The 21,069-nt window shown below is 42.3% G+C and overlaps 1 protein-coding gene across 1 annotated transcript; it reads left to right on the top strand.

Annotated features, from left to right (window-relative positions):
- Window positions 1–434: 434 nt before the first annotated feature.
- LOC109572012 (zinc finger protein 724-like) lies at window positions 435–20,549 on the top strand. The gene is made up of 5 exons (XM_070771620.1): window positions 435–648; window positions 792–922; window positions 9,417–9,543; window positions 10,043–10,135; window positions 16,205–20,549. The coding sequence occupies exons 2-5, from the start codon at window positions 908–910 to the stop codon at window positions 18,073–18,075; spliced, it is 2,106 nt and encodes a 701-aa protein (XP_070627721.1). The 5' UTR covers window positions 435–648; window positions 792–907; the 3' UTR covers window positions 18,076–20,549.
- The last annotated feature ends 520 nt before the right edge of the window (window positions 20,550–21,069 follow it).

Raw genomic sequence — 21,069 nt, 5'->3', positions numbered from 1 at the left:
CTCAGGGTGTCCTGTGCCTTCCAAAGTGGCACAGGCGGTCAAGAACCGCTTGGCAATGCAGGATACACCAGAGAGGTGAGTTCCATTCCTGGGTCAGGAAGATCCCCCGGAGGAGGGCATGGAACCCATTCCTGTATTCTTCCCTGGAGAGTCCCCATTGGCAAAAGAGCCAGGCGGGCTACAGTTCATGGGGTGGCAAAGAGTCAGACATAGCAGATAAAGGGAAGGCGTCTTTGGGAAGAGTTCTGAGAACAAAGCTTTGCAGGAACCCAAGGCCCCCAGGTGATTCCCGCCAAGCACGCATTCCCCACCACCCCTCCCCCAAGAGCTCTGGCAGAGGAGACATAGGGCCACACCCATCCGAGAAAGAGCCCCTCCCCAGGCAAGCAGCCCAGCAACCTTTCTTTCTCGAAGTTCCCGCCCTAATCCTCAGCTCCAGAGAGGTCTCAGGAGTGCGGAGTGTGAGGCTGCAGCGCAGGGCTCCTAAATGGGGTCTTCACCCGCCGTGTTTCAAAACCCTCATAATGTGTGTCAGCTAGCCCAGTAGTCGGGTCCATAGTCTCCCGTGAATTGTACTGTGACCTGCTCTCTGTAATGCACGAAGAAAGGAGAGCTCTCAGGGGTGGTCTGCAAGGAGAGGCACCAAAGGTAAGCACCAAACACCAAATGTGATTAGCATATCAGATTAGTCTTGATTGCCGCCTACAGATCTGGAACGGAGGAAGCGAAAAAAAGGCTCAGAAAACGGCGGGGGAAACAGGAAGGTTCTTTCTTCAGTTTCACTTCATCAGTTGCAGGTGAAAGAGCTGTGTGGATGCCTTTGAAGGTATTTTCTCAAGCTGTGGATGTGAGTTTTTGAAATAACATCCCCAGGAAAGACTCACGGCAGCAGGAAAAAGAGGAGGAAATGGCAGCTTCTCAGGTAAGTGTCCTATCCCGGGTCTGGGAATGTGTCTGCTTTTCCTCCTGAAATGCCTGGACTGAGAACCTGCAAACCTTTAGTTCTCTGAGTCTAAGTTTTCTCCCTGGGGGATTTGGTGTCGCCTTCTTATTTCCCCCTTTTTTTCTTACAATAGTGAAGAACTGCTCTTTAGATTAACTTCTCCGTTAAATCCCAGAGCCTCCATCCATTGTCTGTATCCCGGCTTTCTCTAGAGCATGATGAATTCTCGAAATGAATTAGTGACGTTAGTTGTTCACTATATGCCCTTTGTGCGAGATCAGCACGGGGAGGCACTGGTACCAGAGATCCCCACTGGGATGTGGTCTGGTGTTAGGATCATCGTGAAGTAGGGGAAATGCTGTGTGAATTTACATATGGATGCAGCTTCAGCTCGTTAGAACCGGAGTTACAGATTGTCCTTATAGAGTGAACTCAGTGGTCCACAGTTCTTCAGAAAAGTTTCAGAAATAAAAACGTTGCAGAGACTGCGCTCTATCGATAAGGGAAACTAGCTACTTAAATGTAGTGCAGTTCACTTGAGTGCAGTTCAGTCGCTCAGTCGTGTCCGACTCTTTGCGACCCCATGAATCGCAGCACGCCAGGCCTCCTTGTCCATCACCAACTCCCAGAATTCACCCAAACTCATGTCCATGGAGCAGGTGATGCCATCCAGCCATCTCATCCTCTGTCGTCCCTTTCTCCTCCTGCCCCCAATCCCTCCCAGCATCAGAGTCTTTTCCAATGAGTCAACTCTTCACATGCGGTGGCCAGAGTATTGGAGTTTCAGCTTTAGCATCAGTCCTTCCAAAATTAAGCCACAGATCGGGAAAGGCATATATGAAGTGAAATCTGCTTATGACACATTTTAAATGTATTTATTTATATGGCTGCACTGGGTCTTCGTTGTGGGAGGTAGGATCTTCAGTATCGTAATTTTCAGCTTCTTTGATTCTGACATGTAAACTCAGCTACAATATGTGGGTTCCAGTTTCCTGATCAGGAAAGAACCAGAGCGCTGTGCATAGGGATCTCAGAGTCTTAGTCACTGGATCATCACGAAGTGCCCAAACTAATATTTTTTAATGATAGATTGAGATCATAGTTTCCATAATAGTGCCAAAATACCCATGCAATGATAATGCATTCCTCCATGTACTTCTTACTCCATGACATGTTCAATGGTTTAGGTGTTTCTGTGAGATTCCCATGCTATGAATTTGTTTTTCTCCAGTTGACTTGAACACTCACCTGTGTTTAGCAGAGATACTGGGTTTGAGGAGTGGCGGTTTTCATCCCAAGCCCAGGCCTCATCTTTTCCAGTACACTCCATGCTCACATCACAGAGTCTCATCACAGCTTTGTATTTTCCAAAATGTTCACAAGAATCTTATTAGTCCTAATCTATGCTCAACTGTATTAAAATTTAAAATACAGCTCATTGCTGTATTTTAAAATGTATTAAAACTACAGCACATTTTTAATCCATTCATAATTACCTGAGTTTAGTGACAGGAAACTTTTTCTCTCTTCCTCCTAATGAGTATATAGCCCTATTTGAGTGTATGTCTGTACTCAGTGGAGATGAGTTTGACTAGGCTCCGGGAGTTGGTGACTGACAGGAAGCCCCGGGATCCATGGGATCCCAAAGAGGTGGACACGATTGAGCGACTGAACTGAACTGGACTGTATGTATGAAAATATTAGCATGACTTGATCAATTTTCTTTTCTTCTTCTTTTTTTTTTTTTGGTTAGTTTTTTTTGAAGAACTCTGTGGAAGGCAATGACTACCCAGTCCAGTATTCCTGTTTGGGAATTTCTTGGACAAATGAACCTGGCAAGTTAGAATCTATGGGGTCACAAGAATTGGACATGACTGAGTGAATGAAACTTTTCTTGTCTTTAGTATTCTTTACAGTTACAAAAACTTCTCTCACCTTTTCTTAGAGCTGTCTCTGTGAATCTGTCATTAGTTAAAATTTTATTAGTTAAAATCTAATGTAAATAAACTGAAGTAAAGTTTAAGCTCTGCTATTCAATGGCTGTTTGATAAAATATGTGCCAAAAGGTGTAAGAACACCATTACTGATTTTGCATTATTTCAAGGGCATCCACCCCCAGCATGACAACTTCCTTCCACCGTGTCAGGAACATAGTGGTTGAGGCCAAACAGAGACCATTTTCACCTGGCCACCGCCTCCCGGATATATTGTACAGCGGATTCCTCAGCCTTCTTCCCTGTCGCTTTCACTTCTTTCCCTTTTTCCCGGGCTGATTTACAGGAGCCTGGGTGTTGCCTCTGAGCCATCCCAAGAGTGCCTTCTCTTTTGAGGGAATCACCAAATGGTGAGTCACCTGGTTGCTGCAGGGAATCTCTGTCTATCTCTGCCCCTGTCACCTGATGACTTAGCTTCAGGGTTCTCAGCGGTCACCTCACACTGTGGCACACGACTGTTGGGTCAATCGGCCGTTCTGTGCCATTAGTCAGTCGGAGAGACCACTGGGGAAAAAGGGACGCCTTTCTGTCAGCCAGTGACTCTCAGTACTCCCATTCTATGGTAGATAGGCTAAGAGTGGTTTCTGTTATATCCCAGGAGGCTCTCTCATTCTCAACCCTTGGCTACATTGTCAGAAACTGGAAAAGTTTGACCCTCCAAAAGGCCTGGCTCCAATACAAATGGGGGAGCCCCAGAAATGGCCTCTGAGTGGCACACTAGGTTTTGCCAAAGATGAGAAAGACTCAGAATTTCCTTCCGTTCTATTGACTCCCTGTCTCCTGTCCCTCTCTGTGTCTCTCCATCAGATTTCCTAGATGACCCCTACTCGGCCTTTCATATCCACAGGATCTCTAGGAAAGCATTCTGAGGTTCCCTTTGGTCCAGCTCTTTCTTCTATATTCCAAAGCCTGAAGGATCAAAAACTGTCCTAACATTCTGAAGAATCCCCTTCTAAGGAAGCTGATCTCTCAGGTGGAGAGGGAACCAAGCTTCCCCCACTCCTGAACATCCTAAAAAATTCCCTTCTGACTACTCCTGTTTCTCAGGCCTGGAAAGAACCAAGCTTCCCCCACTCCTGCAAATTCCCTTAACCCTTCAGATTCTTCTAATGGGCCAAAGACATCACTTCCCACCAGAGGGGCAGTCCAAAATTTTTATCAGCTGAAAGATCAGAGTCAATTTGAGCATTAGTTGGTCTATATTTTAGCTATAAAACTAAGACTACAGAAAGGAAAGATGACTTTTTGACACAGGATGGCCGTGATATTCTTTAGACTCTGGAGAAAACTGGTTAAAATGAAATTTCCTTTCCCTTGGAAACTGAAAAGCTGGCTCTTTTTGCATATGCATTTAAAAACAACTAGCTTGTTAAAAGTCCTACCTAGGGCAAAGCTTGAAGTTAGGCCTTTCCGTGTCCTTGAAATACACTGTCCACTTTGCCTTAGACCTGACTCAGCCTTGGGCAAATCAGAACTTCAACCCAAAGAAACAAACAAAGAGGGTCAAAATGACCTTTTAAATCTCAAGCAGGAAACTCTGAGATCTCTGTCTATTGTCTGGATTTATGTATATCTCAGTATGCACTTTTTTTTTTTTTTTAATGCTGAAGTTGTAAATGAGTTCTAATTTAATTGGCTATTGGCCAAAAGGAAAGTAAACATTTACAAATCAGACAATTCTAACTACAAGGGAAATTAAACTAAATGAATTTCATATTCTCGTGAACTGGGAAATATTCAATATTAAATATCCAGTATTAATGTTTGTTTGCTAATCTAATGTAGATATGTCTAGGGTCATTAGAGTATTTTCATTGTGCCTAGGTTTATTATAAGTTAAATATTGTTATATTTTTATATCTGTTACAACTTTGTCAACCAGCAAAGTACCTCTTGGAGAAGGCAATGTCACCGCACTCCAGTATACTTGCCTGGAAAATCCCATGGATGGAGGAGCCTGGTAGGCTGCAGTCCATGGGGTCGCTAAGAGTTGGAGAGGACTGAGTGACTTCACTTTCACTTTTCACTTTCCTGCATTGGAGAAGGAAATGGCAACCCACTCGAGTGTTCTTGCCTGGAGAATCCCAGAGATGGGGGAGCCTGATGGGCTGCCGTCTATGGGGTCGCACAGAGTCAGACAGGACTGAAGTGACTCAGCAACAAAGTACCTTTAGGAAAGAAAAAAGAGAAAAAAAAAAAAACAACAACTCAAAGAAAATGTAAAAGAGATAGGAGCTTTCAGAGACACTCTTTTAAGAATAATTATATTTTAGAAATGTCCGTCTAAAACATTCTTTAGATTTTGGTAACCTGAATTTCTGGGGCTGTGCTAAACTAAGTGATGGAAGTTTATTGACTAGCAAGGTCATTTCCAAATAAAATAAGATCCTGAAACATTCATTACTGAGGACTAACTTCCTCTTACAGAGAAAGTAGAGATTTTGGACTATTCATGAATAATGCTTGATGCCATCCTGAGATGGTCTCTAGAAATTTTTTTATAAAAATTATCACTGGTACTTATGTTCACCAATCTATAGAATGCTTAAGTTCTTGGTTGCTTAAGGAAAGTAGGATGTGTATTTTCACTAAAGAAGGTATGAGGGATGAAATTACATTTTATGAAGGGAAAAGGAAATTGGTCTGACTTACAGGTGGCAGTTTCAGGATGGGAGAACAAAGTCATGTGTACAGAAAGTGGTAAGAATATTTTATGGAAAGTGGACCCCAAGGGAAGAGTTTTGTGCAGAAATACAAGTTTTCTTGAGATGTTGAGCTGCCTTTGATACTGGATTTTAAGTTTCTTTACCTCTGAAGGGATCTGTTGTGTTTACCTATGCCATCTTCGTTACTTTGGCTACGTGAATAGTCTCCCCATGATCTATATGATTGTATCTGACTGAGTGTTATAACCCCTTTTGAAATTTGTCCACAAAACTTCCTAAATAACTTGACTTCTAGCTGACTTTGGAATGCTTCAGAGGCCCCTGAGACATCCCAGGGAACTATTAAACTACCTGGGTTCATTGGACATGTTACATTACATGGGAAGTGCGGTTGAAGGGGTGACAGATCTCCTCTTATTATGCTGTATGGTGGATGTTACTAATATAGATATCTTAAAATTACGTGAGTTCATATAGATCTGTGAAGTGAAGTGAAGTCACCCACTCCTGTCCGACTCTTTGCGACCCCATGGGGTGTAGCCTATCAGGCTCCTCCGTGCATGGGAGTTTCCAGGCAAGAGTGCTAGAGTGGATTGCCATTTCCTTCCCCAGGCGGCCTTCCCGACCCAGGAATCGAACCCAGGTCTCCCTCATTGCAGGCAGACGCTTTACCGTCTGAGCCACCAGGGAAGCCCAAATATTTATTTATTTGGCCGCGCCAGATCGTAGTTGCAGCACGCAGGGTCTTGTTGCCCAACCAGGGTTCGAACCTGGGTCCCCTGCCTTGGGAGTTCAGAGTCTTAGCTGCTGGGCCACCAGGGAAGTCACCATAGATCTGATATGCCCTAATTAAATGTGGTCAACTATAATTCTACTTATCCTGTGAATGTGTTACAAGTCACAGCAGTGACCAGGCTACACTGTCAACTGCAGTTTAATCAGATTTAAACATGGCTTTTGTGGTTTCACTCTGATGCCTTTGTAAGAATACTGCAACTTCATGATTTATAGAAAAGATTTTTCTAAGGTTAACCAATAAACAAGTCTTGTTTGCTATCTGGTAAGCTGGTACGAGACTGGAATTTAGTTGAATCCCTATGTTAATAGAACAAAGTTTTCTTAGAATGCAGCTTTCAATAAGAGATTATGAATTTCTTTCCCTTTAAGTGATTTATATTCATTTTTAAAATCTTTTGTTACTTTGGTAAATAAGCATTCCTTAAGATAATGGTACATGTAGACAAAGCTCATTCTTCTACAAAAATAACCCCTCATGCTTAGATTTTGCCATCCTGATGTCCTTAAAACATGGCCATGGTCTGCTTGTCAATCATGGAATTAAAAATGGGTGAACAATAGCTGTAAATCAAAGAGTCAGGGCTATGGGAAATCCAACATGGCTGCCTGGCTTTTCCCGGCTCCCCGACACACCTCATTTTTATTTGACGGGTAAAGCCTTCCCTGGCTACAGGGTTAATACCCTCATAATGAAAAAATTATGTTGCACTGAATATTAACTTTTTTTCATTGCTAAAGTAAGTTTCTAGTTTTGTTAATTAAAGTCTAGTGTTCACTAAGACTCACTTCTGAGATAGTTCCTTCTTATCTTATATTTCTAAAAGATTTAATTGTGTTATTAAAAAGGATACTCTAAGTTTGTTTATAAAGCTAATCTCAGTAAGCAGTCTTCAGATAAAGAATAGATGCCCCCTGATATACAAGCAGGAGATTACCATCTGGCTAGTCATTTAACAAGTGAAGTCAGATGACTTGGAGTATACTGGGCTCTACCTAATGAAAGTTCTTGACCTTTCCTTCTTACTTAGTCCTGACTAATAACTGCTAGCTCTAGCTATATTATTTTCTATGTGGCTTGTTTCAGAAGATTGATTCTTATGTTACTTAATGTGTGGCTGAGCCTGTGATAAAACGCTGATATGCAGCTCCACATGCTATCAATGATTGTAATAATGTAACTCTAGATATGGGAAGAAGGAAGAAGGAAGAAAAGGGATTATTTTCCTGGACCAAGTGACTAGTAAGACAGGTATGGTCCAGAGATTTTGCTACTCACAAGGCCCGCTCTCGAAACAGCACATTGAGTGGCCTATCAATGGATCCTTCCCTAGACCTGGGAATGAGCCTTCCCAGTGCCACAGGACAGAATGGCCAAGAAATGCCCCCAAAGCATGGCCAAATATGTGGCTATGAAGGGACTCTGCTGACTGGACTCGGCCAGCTGTCTCTACAAAGATGACATCATGATTACTGTAAGCTCCTGATTTTCAACACCCTGCAAAAGGAGTTCAGAGTAGAGATCAGAAATAAGGCACTCTGCTCTGGGAAAAACCCAGAACTGGCCTTCCAAGAGTGAGACGTTTTCAGGTAAAGATTTTATGAGCTCCAATTCTGGCTTCTTCTCATACCTAGAGAAACACTAACGTCACGAACCAATGTCCAGTCCTGGTTTTCCTGGCTAGCCCCTGAGCAGCTTTTGTACTTCTCTTCATCTTTGGCCCATGTACCTTTAACTTTCTTGTACAGTTTGTTTCTTCTAAAATACCACAAGTTTCCAAGTGGTCCTAAAGGATATTCCCTGACCAACACCTAGACAATGCTGAAACAAGTCACCTTATGATTCCATGGACTCTCATCTCCCTCCATAAATGCTCCGTGACAGAGTAGGCAAAGGGAACCCAGAGCCCCATGGCGCTTCTGTTCAGCCTGAAGAAGCCGGAGTGGTCTTTGCCCTCTTTTCCTTGAAACTGGATTCCCAAATATGAGAAGGGAAATGGGTAGATAGTAAGCCGTGAACAGGGTATCAACAAGGGCCAAAGAATTGGCCATAAAAAGAAAGAGGGAGATATATGGTGACCCAGGGACTAAAGATCAGATAAAACTAAGAAGGGTCTTGGAATGCACGAATGAAAAAGACACTTAGCATCGTTCCCTCCCCCATGTTGTAACTGTTGATGGATTTCAGGTCCTCCTGAGCAGTATAAACAGTCTCTCCTCCTACCCCATAAGCAGAAATTGTTTTTCTTACTCTTCTCCCACCCAGTATAGGTGCCTCATCCATTCAGCAAATGATCTGCAAGACCCCTATCCCACTCCTTGTACCCTGGCTATGAGTGGACTAAGGACCCCTGTTCAACATCCGTTCTCATTTGAGCTGGCCTGCTCTTCTAACAGTGTCCCCCATTCTAATAAACTTTACTTCCCTCTCATTATGTCTCAAGTCTGGAAATTCTTTTCCAACACGACCCCAGACCACGAGAAAGGTTACTATCTTATTAGACCTGTTGAAGTCTGTAAAACAAAGTTCCAACTTAAGTATGAATTCTTACCTTAGTATTCTGTTTCATTGGGGTTCAAAATCCTCATTCATCGAGCAGAATTTTCAACATTACTAACTCAAATAACCTTGCTAAAAATGTGGCACTTTGGCCCCACTTCAGAACTCTTGGTTCAGAATACATTAAGAAAAGAAAAAAAATCCTGTTTCTTTGATAAACAATTTATACTGTGTTACACGAGGAGAACACTGAAGAATAAATATGCTCATACTGCCCTGATTATTTTATAATTGCTCTTTCAGATGAGAGTAGTTTCTCTAATGGATTGTGGATCATCACTCATCCTCTTTTGTTCACTTTAGAAATTGGGTAGAAAGGAGTACTGTGTAAAAAATGTATTTTGTAATACCAGCGAAGCCACTAAATCTCGACCAGGACTCTGAACTTGCCATTTTCATCTTGGATCACATTAGGAAGACTTCCCACGGCCTATTGGTATCTGTATTTTGTATTTCAGGGATGGATGACGTTCCAGGATGTGGCCATAGACTTCACTCAAGAGGAGTGGGAATGCCTGGACCTCAGTCAGAGGGAATTGTACAGGGATGTGATGTTAGAGAACTATGGGAACCTGGCCTCCTTGGGTGAGGATAACTGCCTTCCAGAATCCCTTATCTACCCACTGGGTTTTAGTTCCGTCATGTCAAGAATGTCTTCTGAAATGTTCTGCTTCCCACAGAAGTTTCAGATCTCTGCTTTCTAGGGCAAAAATGGGTATTTGTGAGTTTAGAAAGAAAGGGGATGATTCATAATGAGTCGTTATGCTGGTGAAGTTTTTCTTCCTTGATGTACTCTGCCTCCTTCCGTCTAGGTTTGTCGTAATTGTGTAAGTTCTGTGGTATTAAATAGTAGCACCCTCTCTTAATCTCACATTGACACTACTTACTTTGTCTTAGTACTACTTGACCAGAATCTCAGGATCTGATTGTTAGGTGTCAGTTAGTATTGTATAGCTGCTTTGAATAAAGTATTTAAGGAAATCGTTTTCTAGAACAAAATGCATTCTCGTCTCACCTGAATACATACTGGATTCGATACTGATGAATCTCTAACAACACAAATATTCCTTTCTCTGATGAACAGGGCTTGTGTCTAACCTTGACTTGGTCACTTTTCTGGAACCATTGAAGGATCCCAGGAATATAAGGAGAATGGGGACAACAGTCATTTACCCAGGTAGGTATGAATGGTTGGAGAGGTCCAAGGAGCATCGAGGAACTCATCCTTCATCACATGGTTTTGGAAGATTTGCTTCAGTGAAAATGGTTTTCAAAAACCTGAGTTTGTGTCTGCTATTATCATAGAAATGTATCACCTGCCCCATTCTGTCTCTTAAATCATTCATGAAATTATCTCCAGTGACTGCTTTTTCCATCACAGTGTGAACTAATAGTCTCCTCTTGGCTTGTGACAAACTGCATTCATTCATTGTTCTTCGATTTCTTGGGGGCCCTAGAAAAACTCTGCCCATTTCTGAGTAACTGCATGACAGTCCTTTTAAAGTTTCCTTCTACCTCTAGACAGAAATGTGTGTGGATTGGTAGACAAACTGCCAAACTTCTCGCAATACTGGGGATGGGTTTTTGTTCTCTGGTTTATAATTTCCTTTCCACTGGGAGCGACACATCAAATCAGATCAGATCAGTCACTCAGTCCTGTCCGACCCTTTGCGACCCCATGAATCGCAGCATGCCAGGCCTCCCTGTCCATCACCAACTCCCAGATTTCACTCTGACTCATGTCCATTGACTCAGTGATGCCATCCAGCCATCTCATCCTCTGTCGTCCCCTTTTCCTCTGGCCCCCAATCCTTCCCAGCATCAGAGTCTTTTCCAATGAGTCAACTCTTCCAATGAGGTGGCCAAAGTACTGGAGTTTCAGCTTTAGCATCATTCCTTCCAAAGAAATCCCAGGGCTGATCTCCTTCAGAATGGACTGGTTGGATCTGCTCGCAGTCCAAGGGATTCTCAAGAGTCTTCTCCAACACCACAGTTCAAAAGCATCAATTCTTCGGCGCTCAGCCTTCTTCACAGTCCAACTCTCACATCCATACATGACCACAGGAGAAACCATAGCCTTAACTAGATGAACCTTTGTTGGTAAAGTAATGTCTCTGCTTTTGAGTATCCTATCTAGGTTGGAGATGGCAATGGCAACCCACTCCAGTACTCTTGCCTGGAAATTCTCATGGACGCAGGAGTCTGATAGGCTGCAGTCCATGGGGTCGCTAGAGTCGAACACGACTGAGCGACTTCACTTTCACTTTTCACTTTCATACATTGGAGAAGGAAATGGCAACCCACTCCAGGGTTCTTGCCTGGAGAATCCCAGGGACGGGGAAGTCTAGTGGCCTGCCGTCTATGGGGTCGCACAGAGTCAGACACGACTGAAGAGACTTAGCAGCAGCAGCAGCATCTAGGTTGGTCATAACTTTCCTTCCAAGGAGTAAGCATCTTTAATTTCATGGCTGCAATCACCATCTGCAATGATTTTGGAGCCCAGAAAAATAAATTTTGGAGTGACACATAGGACCTTCTAAATACATTTCAAATTCAAGTAATTTTTCACTGCTGAAAGCAAAACCTCAGGACAATGAAAGAATGCACATCTCAAGTTGACTTCAAAGTTTCTCTTTTCCTTGTATAATCTCATATTAAATATCTTTAGTGGATTTGCCCCAATTCTAACATGCTAAAATACGTTATTCTTTTTTTTTTTTTAATTTTTAAAAAATGTTTTAATTTAGTTTTATTTTAAACTTTCAAATATTGTATTAGTTTTGCCAAATATTGAAATGAATCCGCCACAGGTATACACGTGTTCCTCATCCTGAATCCTCCTCCCTCCTCCCTCCGCCTACCATGCCTCTGCGTCATCCCAGTGCACCAGCCCCAAGCATCCAGTATCGTGCATCGAACCTGGACTGGCGACTCGTTTCATATATGATATTATACGTATTTCAATGCCATTCTCCCAAATCATCCCACCCTCTCCCTCTCCCACAGAGTCCAAAACACTGTTCTATACATCAGTGTCTCTTTTGCTGTCTGGTATACAGGGTTATTGTTACCATCTTTCTAAATTCCACATATATGCGTTAGTATACTGTATTGGTGTTTTTCTTTCTGGCTTACTTCACTCTGTATAATAGGCTCCTGTTTGATCCACCTCATTAGAACTGATTCAAATGTATTAAATATGTTATCCTGTTAAGTCAAGAATTTTAAAGTAAATTAACATAAAATCTTAGCACATTTTCCACTATATTGTTTTTGGTTGATTCAAACTATGACAATTTTTAAATTATATAAAGAAATATTTTTTAAAAGTTCTAATTGGAATATAGCTGTTTTCCAATTTTGTACTCCTATACAGCAAAGAGAATCAATTATACATATCCATTGAGTTGCATCACTCAGTCGATTCTGAGTCTGCAATGATGATCTGCAGCAAGTCAGGCTTCCCTGTCCATCACCAACTCCCAGAGCCTGCTCAAACTCATGTCCATCGAGTCCACGATGCATCGAATCATCTCATCCTCTGTGGTCCCCTTTGACTCTCATCTTCAATCTTTGCTAGCATCAGGGTCTTTCTCAGTGGGTCAGTTCTTCACGTCAGGTGGCCAGAGTATCGGAGCTTCAGCTTCACCATGTCCTTCCAATGAATATTCAGGACTGATGGAGAGGTGTGGTCTTCTTTCAGTCCAAGGGACTCTCAAGAGTCTTCTCCAACACCACAGTTGAAAAGCATCAATTCTTCGGTGCTCAGCTTTCTTCATGGTCTAACTCTCACATCCATACATGACTACTGGCAAAACCATGGCTTTGACTAGATGGACCTTTGTCAGCAAAGTAATGTTTCTGCTTCTTAATATGCTGCCTAGGTTGGTCATAGCTTTTCTTCCAAGGAGGAAGGCTCTTTGACTTTCATGGCTGTAGTCTCCATCTACAATGATTTAGGAGACCCCAAAAATAAGGTCTATCACTGTTTCCACTGTTTCTCCCGCCGATTGCGATGAAACGATCTGACTGGTGCCATGATCTTCGTTTTTTGAAGGTTGAGTTTCAAGCCACCTTTTTCACCCTCTCTCAGTTTCATCCAGAGACTCCTCAACTCCTCTTCACTTTCAGTTATAAGGGTGGTGTCATCTGTATATCTGAGATTATGGACATTTCTCCCTGAAATCTTGATTCCAATTTGTGCTTCATCCAACCCGGTATGTCACATGATGTACTGTGCATATAAATTAAATAAGCAGGCTGACAATATACAGGCTTGACGTACATCTTTCCCCATTTGCAATCAGTCCATTGCCCCATGTCCAGTTCTCACTGTTGCTTCTTGACATGCATACAGGTTTCTCAGGAGGCAGGTATCGTAGTCTGGTGTTCCCATCTCTTTAAGAATTTTCCACAGTTTCTTGTGATCCACGCAATCAAAGGCTGTGGTGTAGTCAATACAGCAGATGTAGTTGTTTTTCCAGAACTGTCTTGCTTTTTATACGATCCAAGGGATGCTGGCAATTTGATCTCTGGTTCCTCTGCCATTTCTAAATCCAGCTTCAAGTGCTGGAAGCTCTCGGTTCATGTACTGTTAAAGCCTGGCTTGGAGAATTTTGAGCCTTTGCTATTGTTTGCAACGAGGGAAATTGTGTAGTAGTTTGAGCGTTCTTTGGCACTGCCTTTCTTTGTGATTGGAATGAAAACTGACCTTTTCCTGTCCTGAGGCCACCGCTGAGTTTTCCAAATTTGCTGGCTTATCGAGTGCAGAACGTTAGCACTATCATCGTTTAACTTCAAATAGCTCAGCTGGAGTTCCATCACGTGCACTAGCTTTTTTGGTCGTCATGCCTTCCAAGGCCGACTTGACTTTGGACGCCAGGATGTCTGTTACTAGGTGAGTGATTGTACCATCGTGGTTATCTCAGTCATTAAGATCTTTCGTTTTTTGTATAGTTCTTCCATGTATTGCTGCCATCTTCTCTTAATATCTTTTGCTTCTTTTAGGTCCATCCCGTTTCTGTCCTTTATTTTTCCCTTCTTTGCATGAAATATTCCGAGTACCTCTATTTTTCTTAAAGAGATCTCTAGTCTTTACTGTTCTATTGATCTCCTTCCCATTTAGGTCCCACAGAGCAATGAGTAGACTTCCCTGTTTCAGTCATAGTTTTAAAGTCCCTCTTCTTTTTTAATTTCTTAAAACTAGTACTGTATTAAGTTTCTCTTATTTGTTTTCAGCTTCCTCTGACATTTCCCTATGTGTCCTCTGTTTCTGGTTAGTTCTCTGTCACTATCACTTATGATTTTTAGATTGAAACATCTAATAGGCCATTCTCAGAAACATGTGTGGCAAGAAGTGGAATTAAAAATTACTGGCACCTAGGATTTCTGAAAGTGAGTGTTTGGTGTCTCCACTTAAGATGACTAAAAGCAAGAATTAATCATTAGATTGCCTATTACCTCTTAGTTCAGTGGTCCTTGGGGGTTTTCATCTTGTTTCTTCCCCTATAACGTATTTCTGTGCCATCTCATTTTGTCCAGCGTTCTGTTTGTGGTCTCTGTTTTGACGGGTTCAGGAACCTAGTTAGTCTTCCTTCTGGTATCTGTCCCTTGGTGGGTGAGGTTGGTCCAGAGGTTTGTGCCCTTATCCTCTCTTGACCTGTGCTTTGATGCTGGTAACTGTGACCGGAGCCCGCCGGGAATATTCAGGGCTGTTGTTCCCTTGTTCTGTGGGTGTTACTGCCCTCTTTCTGTTGGTGCCTACTCCCTGCGTGGTGCGATAGAGCCCTCAGATCTGATTCTTAGCTGTGATTCTGATCTGTGGTACCAGGCTGCTGGGACTGGAGCACACGCACTGGGAGAGAAGTCACTACGTATTATTCTTCTGGGGATGTTCACCTCAGGCTTTGCCATGTTGTGCCCTCTCCTGCATTCTGCATGCTCTCACGTTATGTAGTGTTGGCACTGCTCTTGGCCCCACCCTAACCGAGGGCATGATGGCCCGTGGCCCTGTGGTCTCTCAGATGTTGTTTTCACAAGTTCACCAGCATAGATTCAGTGAAGTCAGGTCCTGGGATTGCATTCAACGTGGAGCTGGAGCCACTGTGGTGTTATGGGGCGGCTCAGGCTCTGTCCTGGCCCAGCCCCTTTGTGTGGGAGCCCACAAAGCTTACAGCTGCCAAAGCTACACCTGCCATGAATGAGAGAGCCCTGGTATTTAAGGGGCTAAGGTTACAAAGCCGGTTGTGAGTGTAAGACCATGGCTTGTGTCGCTGGGAGGAGAGGTTTCGTCTTTTCTTCTTAATCTCTGGGGTTCAGCTGTACTTTCAGCTCCATCCGTGTGTGTGGCCAACTCACAGGTTCTGCTCCTGAGGCTGCCCCAGAGCACAGGGGCCTGTTGATTGTGGAGGAGGTCGATGGGGGAGCCCATGGCTGGGGGATCAAATGACCTACATGGGTGGAGTTCTTCATAGTCCCTGCTGAGCAGGGGCCGGTCTAAGGGACAAGGGATGCAATGGGCTTCCTGGTTGGGCATCACTCACCAATGGCGCTCTGTTCTCTGGTGGTTCAGGCTTCGACCACAAGCATCCCGTTTGCAGAGCTCCTCCCTCACTCCCATCACTTCAGGCTGTTTCCTCACAGCCAACAGCAGTCGTCTGCCTCAATCTGTTCTCCAAACCCCACCTTTCAGCACCCAGCACTTGTCTGCATTGGTGGAAAAGCCTCTAAGGCTGGATGGGCAAGGCTGGGGTCAGTACCCTGTGTGCAGGTCTCACTCTGTCCTGCTGCCACACGCTGGTTGCTGTGTTCTCTTCCCACAGAGAATGAGGCTCTCCTTCTGTCCAGACTGAGCTCCCCCAGTGAGGGGCTTCCCGGGATATGGAGACCTCTCCTCACTTTCATCTCCCCACAGGGTTGCAGGCCCCAGCCCACTTCCTCTCCTCTTCCTTTTCCTTCCTGCTCTCCTCTTCCTTTTGTCCTACTGAGCTCAGCAGGAATCTTTCTTGTCTTTTCAGATTTCCAAGGGCCTCTGCTAGTGTTCAGCTGGGCTCTGTGAGAATTGTTCCATTTCTCATTCATTTGTGGAGAGAGAGATGAGCTCCACATCTGCCTAAGCCTCAGGCATCTTGATCCTTCGATCTCTATTTTACTTTTAAACTAGCGATGGTCATCAATTTTCTCTAAATCTTTAAAGATATTCACTGAGAAGAGCAGGGAAAATTACTTGTTATTTGGTATCTTTCAGGTGTGTCTCCACAAGATACCCAGGATTTGATTCCGAAGAATCCAGCATTAGAAGGTGTATTCCCCAAAGGAAACCTAGGAATATGTCAGACATTTCACCTCGGAAACTTAAATTTATTGAAAGACAGGGAATACACAAGGGTAAATGAAAGACAGAGAGGATGTTTATATGGACATAAACAAATGGAGATAGTTATACATAATGCTAATGTTACTGCAAAAAGAAATGAGCAACGTGAGTCAAATTTGGAAAAACACCAAGTTCAGTCTTCAACGTCTGCTGAGAAATGTAAGTGTTTAAGAAAAAATGCCCATCGTTTTTTGAAAAATAAAAGTTCTCTAAAAGGGAATATGGAAAATCTGAAAGGTAATCTAGTCTCTACTGCAAATACTGTTTCAGACAATTCTGAAAGTAGGCTTCAACTAAATATGCATTCAAGCATGTCTGAATACCTACAATTTAACAATGAGAGGACAAACTCACAATTTAATCAATTTGAGGGATCTGTGAGCAGGGGGTCATTTTTGTTCCCACAAGAGATATTTTCTCTCCATTCCAAGGTGTATAATGTTGATGATAATGAAAGAGATGCCATCCAGCCATCATTGTTCAGTACATATCGTGATACGGTTAATACACAGCAGCTTTGCATGTATAATAAAATGAGTCAGGCCTTAAGGAAGAGCTCCAGCTCCAATAATTACCAGAGTATTTATGGTGGAGTGAGAAGGTATTCAGGCAGTGAAACTGGGTATACGGTTGAAGGAGACTCAAACCTTATGAAACATCAGGAACCTGAATCTTCAAACAAAGATTCTAAAAGTAAGACATTTAGAAATACCTTTGATAAAATGGCACGTTTTTCTCTAGATAAGAGTACTTGTAGTGAAGAGAGGACTTTTCGTGAATATGGTAAGGTTTCTAATCAGTCTTCAGAACTTATTCAACAGCAGACGGTTCAGAATCCACAGAAAGAAAATAAGTGTAATATATGTGGAAATGTCTTTAGTAAAGCATCCAATCTAAGTAAACATAGGAAAATCCATACAGGAAGGAAACCTTTCAAATGTACAGATTGTAGCAAAGCGTTTAACCGTCGCTCACATCTTACTCAACATCAGCGAATTCACACTGGAGAGAAACCTTATAAATGTACGGAATGTGGCAAAGCCTTTCCTTACAGTTCAAGTCTTACTGAACATCAGCGAATTCATACTGGAGAGAGACCTTATAAATGTACAGAATGTAGTGTAGCCTTTGTCTCTTCCTCACATCTAACCTATCATCAGCGAATTCATACTGGAGAGAAGCCTTATAAATGTAAAGAATGTAACAAAGCCTTTCATAGTCGCTCACTTCTTACTAAACATCAGCGAGTTCATTCTAGGGAGAGACCTTATAAATGTAAAGAGTGTAACAAAGCCTTTATTCAGCGCTCACATCTTACTAAACATCAGAAAATTCATACTGGAGAGAGACCTTATAAATGTAAAGAGTGTAACAAAGCCTTTATTCAGCGCGCAAATCTTACTAAACATCAGCGAATTCATACGGGAGAGAGACCTTATAAATGTAAAGAGTGTAACAAAGCCTTTAATCAACGCTCAAGTCTAACCTATCATCAGCGAATTCATACTGGAGAGAGGCCTTATAAATGTAAAGAATGTAACAAAACATTTATCAATCGCTCACAACTTACCCAACATCAGGGAATTCATACTGGAGAGAGACCTTATAAATGTAAAGACTGTAACAAAGCCTTTATTCAAAATTCAGATCTAACCTATCATCAGCGAATTCATACTGGAGAGAGGCCTTATAAATGTAAAGAACGTATCAAAACCTTTATCCTTAGCTCACATCTTACCTAACATCAGCAAATTCATACTGGAGAGAAAACTTATCATTGTACACAGTGTGGCCAAACCTTTATTTGTCATTCAAAGTTAATTGTACATCATCTAATCCATACTAGGGAGAAACCATACAAGTATAAAGAATGTGGCAAAAGCCTTTATTATGAGATTGGACCTCTGTCAACATCACCGAATTCATACCGCGGATAGACGTTATCAATGTACAGAATGTGGCAAGGCTTTTATTATGTGTTCTAGGCTTACTAAACATCAGCGAATACATACTGGGGAGAGACCATATTCATATGTTGAATGTGGCAAAGCCTTTGCTTGCAACTCAACACTTACTGAACATTGGCGAATTCATACTGGAGAGAGACCTCATAAATGTAAAGACTGTAACAAAGCCTTTCATCGTCGCTCATTGCTGACTCAACATCAGCGAGTGCACACTGGAGAGAGACCTTATAAATGTACTGAATGTGGCAAAGCCTTTGGTCGCTACTCAACGCTTTCTACACACCAGCGAATTCATACTGGAGAGAGACCTTATAAATGCACAGCATGTGGCAAAGCCTTTAGTCGGAGTGATCATCTCTCTAAACATCTGAGAACACACACTGGAAAGAAACTCTAGTAATAGCACAAGTGATGGAAGAGATTTTCCCTAAATGTGCATCAGAAAACACAAGAGTTTATATGAGAAACCTATGGAGATGATGTAACGAATATGTAGAGAGGTATTTAATCAAAATTGAAATCGAAATAAATATCAGAGATTGCATACTAGAAGGCATTTCATCAGTCCTCTTTTCTGAAGTTTCTCTGAAGGAGAATGACTGTAGGGAGTACTCCACAGTTAAAACACATAGACAGTGGATATATTAGCATAAATCGTGAGATGAAGGTTGATGGTTAGAAAGTTACAATTCTTAGTAATGTATGTATGCTTTTTAATAATGATGTGATTTGAGATTATTTGAAGTGAATGTTATTAAGCCCTCAAATCATCCATACTATGCTTTCTTTCTAGTGTGTTTGCAGACATAGATTTTTGATGGTTTATTACAGATTAGCCTTTTTGTATTGTGTTGCAACCATTTCTATCCTCCATTAGAAGATGAAGGATACCGTACTGTAAAATGGACAATGACCATCTAAATGGACGTGTTTTTCATTGATGTGAAATATCTGGAGGTTGCCATAATGTAGTGATCATTTAACCTTTCCATGTTGTAAAGTAAGTAGAAGTTGGTTGTAAGGTTTCAATAGTAATATCCTTGATTTTAAGAAGAACACAATGACAGTTCACTGCAATATTGATGTATCTTTATAATATCAACACAGGTCATGATTATTCCTTGACACTGTTGAAATAAACACAGCTTTTGTGATAACCTCGAAATGTATTGGAAACTCTTCCTGGAAAAGGCATGGAATTAGTGTATACCATGCTTGCTAAGTGCTTCCTAGCCTTTGTTTGGTAAGCCATAAAAATCACAAGTCTCACATCATTATAACAGAGAAATGAATATCTTTCTCTGTACTTTTGATCTGTACTTAATCATGGATCACGCCATGGATTGTAAAAGGTTTTATTTCAACTATGTTTGCAATTAATACATCAGATCAGATCACATCAGATCAGTCGCTCATTCATGTCTGACTCTTTGTGACCGCATGAATCACAGCACGCCAGGCCTCCCTGTCCATCAGCAACTCCCGGAGTTCACTCAGACTCTCGTCCATCGAGTCAGTGATGCCATCCAGCCATCTCATCCTCTGTTGTCACTTCTCCTCCTGCCCCTAATCCCTCCCAGCATCAGAGTCTTTTCCAATGAGTCAACTCTTCCAATGAGGTGGCCAAAGTACTGGAGTTTCAGCTTTAGCATCATTCCTTCCAAAGAAATCCCAGGGCTGATCTTCAGAATGGACTGGTTGGATCTCCTTGCAGTCCAAGGGACTCTCAAGAGTCTTCTCCAACACCACAGCTCAAAAGCATCAATTCTTCGGCGCTCAGCCTTCTTCACAGTCCAACTCTCACATCCATACATGACCACAGGAAAAACCATAGCCTTGACTAGATAAATATTTGTTGGTAAAGTAATGTCTCTGCTTTGCATATGTTATCTCTGTTGCTCATAACATTCCTTCCAAGGAGCAAGCGTCTTTTAAACTCATGGCTGCAGTCACCATCTGTAGTGATTTTGGAGCCCATAAAATAAAATCTGACACTCTTTCCACTGTTTCCCCATCCATTTCCCATGAAGCGGTGGGACCAGATGCCATGATCTTCGTTTTCTGAATGTTGAGCTTTAAGCCAACTTTTTCACTCTCCACTTTCACTTTCATCAAGAGGCTTTTGAATTCCTCTTCATTTTCTGCCATAAGGATGGTGTCATCTGCATATCTAAGGTTATTGAAATTTCTCCCAGCAATCTTGATTCCAGTTTGTGGGTTATTAATAAAACTGAATGGCTTTTCGTGTTTCGGTTGATTGTAATGAATGAAGTGTTAACCCACCACCAACAGTAACCTCTCCAACGTTATTTAAGGCTGTAGTGAAGAGACCACAATGAACTGTTTGGTAGCACAGAGAGATGTCATATGTGGAAATTACTTGACTCACTGGCTTTAAACTTCTCATAACTTCATATATATTCCCTCACTTCTATGTTGTATTTCTTCTCCCATTTTTAAACTACTTGGACACTGTGACAATTCTAATAAGAAGGATGATACAGAGTGTTGTTGACAGTTTCCCCAAACTGCTCCATGCTGTTGCTGCTTCAGCATCTGTCTGGGAGCAGGCAGCCTGCAGTTCCTTGAGCTCAGACCAGCAGTCCTATGAGCACCTGCACGAGATGACCACCTTACTTGAGTCCAGCAGTCTTGCTGAACCCCAGGGTCTATTCACAGACCCCCTTCAATCCCACCGAGAGTCAATTTCTAGGTAGGTTTTTATGTCCGGGGGTCCCCCAGGAGAGAAGGATCTGGAATTCTCAAGGA

This window comes from Bos indicus, chromosome 18 (assembly GCF_029378745.1).
Source record: "Bos indicus isolate NIAB-ARS_2022 breed Sahiwal x Tharparkar chromosome 18, NIAB-ARS_B.indTharparkar_mat_pri_1.0, whole genome shotgun sequence".
Classification (NCBI taxonomy): Eukaryota; Metazoa; Chordata; class Mammalia; order Artiodactyla; family Bovidae; genus Bos; species Bos indicus.
The sequence above is the reverse complement of the archived record's forward strand: the minus strand, read 5'-3'. Positions and strand labels throughout refer to the sequence as shown.

What these genes read in the sequence shown, in the direction of transcription:
- LOC109572012 (XM_070771620.1), top strand. An exon ending in TGGGAACCTGGCCTCCTTGG is followed by an intron (nt 9,544 to 10,042) that starts GTGAGGATAACT and finishes TCTGATGAACAG; the next exon opens with GGCTTGTGTCTAACCTTGAC. An exon ending in GACAACAGTCATTTACCCAG is followed by an intron (nt 10,136 to 16,204) that starts GTAGGTATGAAT and finishes GGTATCTTTCAG; the next exon opens with GTGTGTCTCCACAAGATACC.